The 10,850-nt window shown below is 49.4% G+C and overlaps 1 protein-coding gene across 1 annotated transcript in view; it reads left to right on the top strand.

The window, feature by feature from the left end:
- LOC102266072 (O-acyltransferase like protein) overlaps nt 1-10,312 on the top strand; it is a 68,253-nt gene extending 57,941 nt beyond the window's left edge. The window contains exons 13-15 of the mRNA XM_005910422.2: nt 3,471-3,657; nt 9,365-9,507; nt 9,815-10,312. Coding sequence (XP_005910484.2) covers nt 3,471-3,657; nt 9,365-9,507; nt 9,815-9,970 — 486 coding nt within the window. The 3' untranslated portion in view covers nt 9,971-10,312. The remainder of the gene's footprint in view (nt 1-3,470; nt 3,658-9,364; nt 9,508-9,814) is intronic.
- Nucleotides 10,313-10,850: the final 538 nt, after the last annotated feature.

Raw genomic sequence — 10,850 nt, forward strand, 5'->3', positions numbered from 1 at the left:
CTTCTCCTCCTGCCTTCAACCTTTCCCAGCATCAGGGTCTTTTCACATGAGTCAGTTCTTCACATCAGGTGGCCAAAGTATTGGAGTTTCAGCTTCAACATCAGTCCTTCCAATGAATATTCAGGACTGATTTCCTTTAGGATGAACTGGTTGTATTTCCTTACAGTCCAAGGGACTCTCAAGAGTCTTCTCCAACACCACAGTTCAAAAGCATCAATTCTTCGGCACTCAGCTTTCTTTATAATCCAGCTCTCACGTCCGTACATGACTACTGGAAAAACCATAGCTTTGACTAGATGGACCTTTGTTGGCAAAGTGATGTCTCTGCTTTTTAATATGCTATCTAGGTTGGTCATAACTTTTCTTCCAAGGAGTAAGTAAGTAATTTCATGGCTGCAATCACCATCTGCAGTGATTTTGGAGCCCCCCAAAATAAAGTCTGACACTGTTTCCACTGTTTCCCTATCTATTTGCCATAAAGTGATGGGGCTGGATGCCATGATCTTAGTTTTCTGAATGTTGAGCTTTAAGCCAACTTTTTCACTCTCCTCTTTCACTTTCATCAAGAGGCTCTTTAGTTCTTCACTTTCTGCATAAGGGTGGTGTCATCTGCATATCTGAAGTTCTTCATATTTCTCCCAGCAATCTTGATTCCAGCTTGTGCTTCATCCAGCTCAGCATTTCTCATGATGTACTCTGCATAGAAGTTAAATAAGCAGGGTGACAATATACAGCCTTGGCGTAGTCCTTTTCCTATTTGGAACCAGTCTGTTGTTCCATGTCCAGTTCTAACTGTTGCTTCCTGACCTGCATACATGTTTCTCAAGAGGCAGGTCAGGTAGTCTGGTATTCCCATCTCTTTCAGAATTTTCCACAGTTTGTGGTGATCCACACAGTCAAAGGCTTTGGCATAGTCAATAAAGCAGAAGTAGATGTTTTTCTGGAACTCTATTGCTTTTTTGATGATCCAACGGATGTTTGCAATTTGATCTCTGGTTCCTCTGCCTTTTCTAAACCCAGCTTGAACATCTGGAAGTTCATGGTTCATGTATTTCTGAAGCCTAGCTTGGAGAATTTTGAGCATTACTTTACTAGTGTGTGAGATGAGTGCAATTGTGCAGTAGTTTGAGCATTCTTTGGCATTGCCTCGTGAAAAACCTATTGGTATGATTTTTGTTGATCCACAAGACCTTGAGGGCAGAACATGTTCCTACGCACCTCTGAATTTCTAGCATCTGGTTCTGCAGTCACTCAATAAATGAATGGAGGATTATTTGCTTCTCAGTGAAAGAAGGGTCAAGAATTCCCTTGCACTATTTGGGGGCTGTGCTGACCCCAGATCCCCTCTGCTAGGCCCTCCTTTGGTTTGTGGAGGTCTTGTGGATGCCTCATCTAAATGTTCTAGAGATGAGGCCCTGGGCCTTGGAACGCCATGTGTTACTCATAGCAGTAACAGGAGCTAGGGCGTCATGGGAAGCAATGGATCCACAGGGGCTACGTGACTTTTCCTATAGGCTGGAGTTACGACGCTCCCTTGAAAATGCACAATCAGGTTGTACATTCTAACAGAAGGCCATCAGGGGTGCTTTGGGACTTCTCTGTGGTCCGGTGGTCCAGCATCCACCTTGCGATGCAGGGGACATGGGTTCGATCCCTTGCGGGAAGATTCCACGTGTCTCAGAGCAACTAGGCCCAGGCACCAAGACTACCGAAGCCGCTGTGCCTTGAGCATGGGCTCCACAGGAGAAGTCCCCGCAAGGAGAAGCCCACACACAGGAGCAGCTCCTGCTCAACGCAACCAGAGAAAGCCCTCGTGCAAGAATGAAGATCCAACACACGTGCGTGTGCGTGCACACACACAGACACACACCCACAAGGTGCCTTAGTGTAGTCCAGGTTCATACGCCCAAGGAGGAAATGGGTGTGGACAGAAGGGAAACCCTACGATGAGACGGGCATTTGGGAGCCGCTGCAAGGACCAGGTCAGGACCAGGGAGTATAGCATTGGAACACAAGTCAGGCTCAGCTGGAGGAGTGGCTTAGAAGAATGAGTAGGCCAAGGGAAAACTGTAAGCCAGAAGAGAACACAGAGTCCCCGCCCGAGGCTGCTGAGGCGTGTTCCATGTAGTAGGGGTGAGGTAAGGCAGCGTGCATTCTAAGAGCGAAAGGGGCCCTAGGCTCAAAGAAGAGGCTCGAGGAGAGCTCTCGAGGAAGTTACTTCGTTTCCTGTCGCCAGAACCTAGGGCAGGAGCCTGAGACCCTAGGGAGAGCTTCTCTTTAGAGACAAGACAGTAAAGTGATAAGAAGCTGGCTCAGGTCGATGTAGATGTCACCATAGCACCTAGAGAACGGGAACAGAGAAGCAAGAGAGACCCTTGGAAGACAGGTCTGGGTCTAAAAAGATCAGTTCAGTTCAGTCTCTCAGTCGTGTCCAACTCTCTGCGACCCCGTGGACGGCAGCACACGAGGCCTCCCCGTCCATCACCAACTCCCACAGCTCACTCAAACTCATATCCATCCACTCGGTGATGCCATCCAACCATCTCACCCTCTGACGTCTCCTTCTCCTCCTGCCTTCAACCTTTCCCAGCATCAGGGTCTTTTCCAATGAGTCAGTTCTTCACATCAGGTGGCCAAAGTATTGGAGTTTCAGCTTCAGCATCAGTCCTTCCAATGAATATTCAGGACTGATTTCCTTTAGGATGGACTGGTTGGATCTCCTTTCTGTCCAAGGGACTATCAAGAGTCTTAAACCCCTGAAAAGGTCAGGTAAGGTGAAATCAAAGATCTTGAACTGAACCCAGTAATACTTATAGAATTTAACTCACAGGGCTGTTCTGTGAGCTGGAATTCTCCCATTCCTTCCGCCATGCTGTGTCCCCAGGGAAGGGCATGGCCCAGGGATGGGCTGTGTGTGGGGGGCTCTCACATTTATGGGGGCAGAACCAATCGAGGAGCCCTATTTGGTTGAGGAACAGAGTGGGAAGTTCGGAGTGGTGGGGGGCGCGACTAGAACATTACCTTTTCTTTTTAACTGTAAAAATGATTCAAAATTCACTATAAGTTGCAAAAGTAGTAGAGACCTTGTGAATCCTCGACCCTTGTTTCTCTGTCAGTACGATCCCAACTGAGACACTGATGCTGATACAATCCATCAGCTGCAGACCCACCAGTTATCATGTCTGTAGGTTTGTGTAACCACCACCACCACCATCAAGGCGCAGAGCTCCCTGCCACCACAAAGGTCACCCTCGTGTACGTGGTCACGCACCCCACTGGCCCCCACCCCGCCCCCACCCTAACCCTTCGTAGCCACTGAGCTGAACTTTCTGTTCCAGGCCAGTCTGGGCCCTGATCGAGGTTTACCAATAGAGCCTGGAAGTGACTGATGACACAGAATGTCAGGGTAGCAGGGACGACACGCAGCGGGGCCAGGGTGGGCTGTGAGCGGTGCCTCTCCTCTCCCCCAGGGGCAGGCTCTGCTGGGCTGGGGGTGCGCCCTGTCGACCCTCCTGCTAGTGGTCGCCCTGGCCTACATGGTGGATGACGTCTCCCCGACCTCATCCGGCGCCGCGGCCGTCTACCAAGGCCTCCACCGGACCCTGTGGGCGGCGGCCGTGGGCTGGGTCCTGTTCGCGTGCCATGAAGGCTACGGAGGTAGGATGTGGCGTGGTGCTTGCACAGGGCTCCCACGCTGGTCTGTTAAGGGCGACGGTGTGAGAACATGTGTACACGGACGAGTGCTGACCGATGAGTGACTGACAGGGACTCAGAAACGCCATTTGTCTACATATCTGGGGAAACCCACCCGTATATTCTGGAGAGGGAGGTGGCAACCCGTTCCAGTATTCTTGCCTAGAAAACCCCATGGACGATTTTCCATCCTCAAATCCCAGGAGGAGCCTGGTGGGCTGTAGTCCATGGGGTTGCAAAGAGTCGGACACGACTGAGTGACTAACACTTTCTTACTTACCCGTATTTTCTGTTTAAGATGTTTATACCGGTTTGTACGTTACATGCAGGTTCTAGAAGAAAAATCGGCAGCCTCTCCCATGAAGCTAGTTTAGAAATTAAAACAGGGACTTCCTGGTGGTCCTGTGGCTAAGACTCCACACTCATAGTTCGGGGATTCGACCCCTGGTTGGGGAACTAGATCCCACGTGCTGAAACTGTGAGCTCATATGCCACAACCGAAAGATCCTGAGTGCTGCAAGTAAGACTTAGTGCAGAAAATCAAATAAATACTTTTTTTTTTAAAAAGAAAATGCTTTGTTTAAAAAAAAAAGAAGAAGAAAGAAATTGAAAGTGAGCAGGTAAGGTAATGTCATGAGGAAGAAAATCCCAGTGCTGGGACGAGAGTACTGGCTACCCCAACCCTCGTCTCTTTTCTGATCATGTGAACTAAAGAGTTACCAACACCCCCTCAGCCCTTTGATAACGGGGACACTCTTTCTGTTGAGCCAGCCTTTCAGAGTAGAACAGAAAGAGAGCTTAAATGGAAAGAAAGGATCTTCTCTAGATTAGAAATGTCTGTTCAGGTCACCTGACTTTTTCCTCCTTTCCTCTCTGTTGGGCACAAGGTACTTGCTAGTGAGCTACTGTTAGTCGCTCAGCCGTGTCCGACTCTGCGACCCCATGGACTGTGGCCCGCTAGGCTCCTCTGTCCCTGGAATTCTCTAGGCCAGAAGACTGGAGTGGGTTTCTGTTCCCCTCTCCGGGGGATCTTCCCGACCCTGGGATCAAACCCGGATCTCCGGCATTGCAGGCAGATTCTTTACTGTGAGCCGCCAGGGAAGCCCACAAGGTGCTTGAGGTGTCAGCAAATGACCAAGAAAGGCTGGCAGGGATCCCCCAGCCGAGGCTCTGAGCTCCCCAGCTGCCTGGACACCCTGAGATGATGGAATTAGAGCCACGTGGAGACACCACACATCTGGGCCCCCTGGGAAATATCAGGATGAGTTTAAAATTTGGCCCGTGAACCCAAACCCGTTAGCCTCCAATGTGGTTGGAACAACCTGATGAAGTGAACATGAGTCCTGCTTACTGAAGGCAAGCTTGTGTCAGGCTTTGCGGAGAAGTTCACCCGTGGCCCCGGGCGGCACTGGCCACTCGGCTACAGGTAGGGCTATAAACAGCCCTGTCTCAGTGAGGAAAATGGAACCTGGAGATGAAGCCGGCTGTGGAGGTCACACAGCTGGAAAGCGAGTCTGGGCCCAGCACGCAGCCGGAAGCCCCCTCTTCATTTCTGCATGCCAGCCCCTCTCCCCACCCAAGGTGTTTGTTCAAATTGTTCCTGCACTTTCATGCATGCAGAATGCCGAGACATCTGTCCTTTAATATTTCAGTGTTAAAAGCTTTCCCTTCTATGGAGAACGATGTTACAGGGGAATCAGGCTGTGTTCTGACTGATGTATTCGCATTTACGGGTTTGGATCGCATGACCTCTATTGATGACAATGACCTGTCGACAATGAACTGTTGGCAGAGTTTCAGAAGATAAACAGCTACTCCCCTTGGCCTGGCCCAGGCCAGCTCTGATGTGCTGGAAAACATCCAGGATTCCTGTCTAATGTGACAGCCCGGTGGGTCAAGAATAATTGGCTAGATTTCTCAGGTGGCTTGCTGGTAAAGAAGAATCCACCTGCCAATGCAGAGGATGTAAGAGACACAGGTTCAGTGCCTGGGTCAGGAAAATCCCTGGGAGAAGGAAATTCACTCCAGTGTTCTTGCCCGGGTCACCCCATGGACGGAGGAGCCTGGCGGGCTACAGTGCAAGGGGTCGCTAAGAGTTGGGAACTACTTAGCGACTAAATAACAAGTGTTTTGTTGTATATATATGTGTGTGTGTGTGTGTATATGTATATGTATATATATATATATAGAAGCTACATCTTCTTATCCATTCATCTATTTTTGTTTGTTTGCTTGTGAGATCTTAGTTCCCTGCCCAGGAATCAAACCTACACCTTCGGCACAGAGTCCTAACCACTGGGACCGCCAGGGAATTCCCTCCATTTATCTGTTGATAGGCACTGACATTACTTTCATATCTTGGCATGGATTTTTTTTTTTTTTTTACTGACTTAATTCTACAACTATTTTGTTTGTTCACAGGAATAGCTTGGTTCATCATTTGGGACTCACGTGGGGGCAAATGCCCCTTTTGACTATGGTTTCTACTTATTCACTTGATTGCATAAAATACTTAATTGAAAGCTCGCTTTATGCCAACCACTGCTCTAGACGCTGAGGATATCACAATAAATAAGAAAAACCCCTCTCTGTAGGAGATTGCTATGGGGTAGGGGAAGCGAGAGACCAGGAGACTCTAGCAGCCTGAATAATGGTCTCCATCATTAGGTCCGAATTCCTTGGCAACTTGCAGCTGTGGTCAAGGATCTTGAGAAGGGGAGATTATTTTGGATTATTTGGGTGGGTCCTGAAAGCAATCACATGTTTCCCTATAGAGGGAGCAGAGGGAGGTTTTACGCACATACAGAGGAGCTGGTGACATGAAGATCTGGCAGAGAGAGACTTGAAAACGCTGGTGTTGATCGGAGTGCTGTGACTGGAAGCCACGGAATGTCCAGGCACCAGAGCTGGAAGAGACAAGGCATGGATTCTCCTGCAGAGCCTCCAAGGGAATGTGATCCTATCAACACCCTGATCTTGGCCAGTGATGTTGATTTTGGGCCTCTGGTCCCCAGAATGATGGGAGAACAAACTTCTGTTGTTTTAAGCCACCATGTTGGTGTAGGGTGTTACAGCAGCCATAGGAAATGAGCCCAGAGCCACATGAAGCAAATATACTCGTAGTTTATTTCAGATGCAGATAAATATGGTGAGTAAACACAAGCCAGGGGAGTTCCCTGGCCGCCCAGTTAGGACTCCATGCTTTCACTGCCAAGGATACGGGTTTAATCCCTGCTCAGGGAACTAAGATCCTGCAAGCCTTGCATCAAGACCAAAAATTAAAAAAACAAAACCAGGGGTGGGAGGGTAACTGGATTAGGGGTGCGTTTGCAAATACGTGGCACCAAAGCACTCCAGGCAGATGGAACCCTAAGGCAGAGTTCTCCAGTCTGGAACATGCTGAGTGGGTGAGGAGAACAGCAAGAAGACCAGTGAGTCAGGGGTCAAGGATCAAGGCAGGAGAGAGACAGGAGTGAGGACAGAGAAGCAGGCAGGGCTCGGGTCGTGCCGGACCATCAGGGCCTCGGGAAGAACTTGGATTTTATTCTAAATGCCACGTGACATGATCTGGTTTGTGATTTTAACAGATTAGTCTAGATGTTTTCTTTTCTGTGTGTGTGTGTGTGTGTGTGTGTGGCTTGAAACAACAGAAATTGATTTTCTGGTTTTGGAGATGGCTCAGTAAGTGAAAAATCTGCCTGCGATACATGAGACACAGGAGACTCGGGTTCTATCCTGGGTTGGGAAGATCCCCTGGAGGAGGGCAAGGCAATCCACTCCAGTATTCTTGTCTGGAGAATCCCATGGACATAGGAGCCTTGCGGGCTGCAGGCCATGGGGTCACAAAGTCGGACTCGACGAGCGGCTGAGCTTGAGCACTCAGTTCTGGAGGCTAGAAATTCAAGAGCAAGGCGTGGGCAAGGTCCTTCCGGGAGCTCTGAGGGGAACCCGTCCCATCCTCTCCTGGGTCCTCGACAGCCTCGGCGCGTCGCTGTCCCATCTTCACGTGGTCGTCTCCCCGCGTCTCCTCTCCTGGGTCCTCAACAGCCTCGGCGCGTCGCTGTCCCATCTTCACGTGGTCGTCTCCCCGAGTCTCCTCTCCTGGGTCCTCGACAGCCTCGGCGCGTCGCTGTCCCATCCTCACATGGTCGTCTCCCCGCGTCTCCTCTCCTGGGTCCTTGACAGCCTCGGCGCGTCGCTGTCCCCATCTTCACGTGGTCGTCTCCCCGCGTCTCCTCTGTGTCTGTGCCTCCTTTTCTGTTTCAAGGAGAGTCTGGATGCAGAGCCCACCCTGATCTAAGATGACCTCGCCTCTCATTCCTTACCTTATTTACATCATTTCCTTCTCCAGGGCATCTTCCCAACCCAGGGATCAAACCCAGGTCTCCTGCATTGCAGGCAGATTCTTTACCGTTTGAGCCACCAAGGAAGCCCAATTCCCAATTCTGAGGTTCCAGGTGGACACAGCTTTGGGGGGAACATCACCATTTACCCCACTGCAGAGAGCCATTGGTCTTATTCAGCGAGGGAATTTCTCTTTGTTTCTATTTTAATTCCTTTAAATTCAGTAGCCACAAGGGGTCATAGCTATCATATGGGACGGTCCAGTTGTAGAGGATACACCAGGTTGCAGAAGGTGAAGGCTCTGGGCCACACGGTGTTACCGCCCTTGTCCTACAGTCCAGCAGCGCAGCGCGCCTTGAATCAGAACCCAGGCCAGCCAAGGGACTCTGCACCTTGCTCTATACGCGGAAGGTTTCGTGCTCAGAGGTTGAAACCACACTAAGGAAATGAACTGGCTGTGCACTCAATATTGAGCATCTCTTACTATATGTCTACAATGGGGAGTTGAAGTTAGTTTTGTTTTTGGCTTTGGTTTATCTGTTTTAGTACATTCTCCAGGTGGCCATAGTGGTAAAGAAACTCCCTGCCCATGCAGGAGATGCAAGAGTTAATCCCTGGGTCGGGAAGATCCCCTGGAGAAGGAAATGGCAACCCACTCCAGTGTTCTTGCCTGGAGAATTCCATGGACAGAGGAGCCTGGTGGGCTACAGCCCATGGGGTCTCAAAGAGTCAGACATGAATGAGGCAACTTATTGTTACTGCTAAGTCACTTCAGTCGTGTCCGACTCTGTGTGACCCCATAGACGGCAGCCCACTAGGCTCCTCTGTCCCTGGGATTCTCCAGGCAAGAACACTGGAGTGGGTTGCCATTTCCTTCTCCAATGCATGAAAGTGAAAAGTGAAAGTGAAGTCGCTCAGTCGTGCCCAACTCTTAGCGACCCCATGGACTGTAGCCTACCAGGCTCCTGCGTCCATGGGATTTTCCAGGCAAGAGTACTGGAGTGGGGTGCCATTAGCACACACTTAAAAAGAATATGAAAAAAAAAAAAAGAATATGGACTTCCTTGGTGGTCTGAGGGTTAAGACTCAGCCCTTCCAATGCAGGTGGTGAGAGTCTGATACATCGTCAAGGAACTAAGATCCTATAGGCTGCATGGCACAGCCAAAAAAAAAAACAAAACCCAGAAAATATATAATGAATAAAGACCTTCTTAGAAGAAGGTTCACAGATTCAGGGGCGGGACCCAGAGGGAGTTGCAGTGACCCCCCGCATTCCCAGGCGCAGGAGGGGCTCACCGCTCCAGGATTGGTGTCTGTCCCCCGCCAGGTCTGGTGAACCGGCTGCTCTCCTGCGGCGTCTGGACTCGCCTGGCCAGCATCAGCTACGCTTGCTACCTGGTACATCCCACCCTCATCATCCTCTACAACGGGCTTCAGGAGACGCTGATTCACTACACGGACGTCAACATGGTGAGGCTGCCCCGCCCCCAGCTGGACGCCACGTCACCCTCTGTTCTCTCCTGGAACAGTGCAGACTATTGGCTTCACTAGAAGCTTCTGCTCTGTTTATTTCTCAAAAGCCTATTGTCCTTTGTTTTATTGGAGGGGGGACTTCAGTACAGGGTAGTATCGTTCTTTCCTTCTCTTTATTTTTAATGTTTGCGGCTGTTTGTCTTACAGATCTATTTCATACAGCCAGGATGGGGCCCTTTAGGGTCCACACACAACCGGAATCTCGTAGTAAGACTGTGTCCACCCCGTCCCTCTCTCTCTCTAGTTCTATCTCTTCTCGGGACACTGCTTGCTGACCTTCATCGCCGGGCTGGTCCTGACGCTGTGCGTTGAGAAGCCGTGTCAGAACCTGAAGTGGTGCCTGCTGAGAGCAGTGCCCGCAGGGCCAAGAGCTTCCGGAGCAACCCTGGAGACTGGATGACCCTTTGTGGGAGGCGACGAGCAAAGCCAAGGGTGACTCCGTTTACGTCACAAACGCTTGTGTTTCTTAAACAGGATGTGAATCAGATTTTGTGAATATCTATGGTAGACAAGTTCTCTGTATTTATTATATAAAAGTGTTCTGTGATAATCTGTTTAGTATTTATAGCATGATAACTGGCCCCAATGCAACTTTTTAGCAAAAAAAAAAAAATCTAGATTTTTTTTTTTTTTTTGGGTCTACATGTATTTTCTTTATCACTGATCATTAAAAAGCATCAAATGTAGTGAATTGAATATACCTTTAGGTTAAAATGCTTGCTTTTCTTGGTAAAATCACAGTTCGTCCTCTGCACATCGTAATTGTTTTTGTGTTACTATGATGCCTTCATAGACTCGTAAGTTTATTCTGGATGCTATGATCCACTGTGTACACAATTCATGGGTTTGTCATTATAGGCGTTTGAAGCCTGATTCATTTTATAAGAGGGCATATGCTATGAGTTGAATTGTGGCCCCTGGAAAAGATAAAGGAAGTCCCAATACCCCCGTGCCTTAGCAAGTGACCTTATTTGCGGATCCGGTAATCGAGTTAAAGTGAGATCATGAGAGGGACTTCCCCGGTGGTCCAGTGGGTAAGACCCCACCTTCCAATGCAGGGGGTGCGGGTTCCAGCCCTGCTTGGGAACAACGGTCCCACATGCTGCAGGGTATGGCCAAAATTTTTAAAATAATAATAATAAAATAAAATTAACTACCTTAAGTATGAGACTTCTCAGGTGGCACTTCCCAGGTGGCTCCAGTGTTAATCCACCTGCCAATGCAGGAGACACGGGTTTGATCCCTAGGTCGGGAAGATCCCCTGGAGGAGGGCATGGCAA

Source organism: Bos mutus, chromosome 24 (assembly GCF_027580195.1).
Source record: "Bos mutus isolate GX-2022 chromosome 24, NWIPB_WYAK_1.1, whole genome shotgun sequence".
In the NCBI taxonomy this organism is placed as follows: Eukaryota; Metazoa; Chordata; class Mammalia; order Artiodactyla; family Bovidae; genus Bos; species Bos mutus.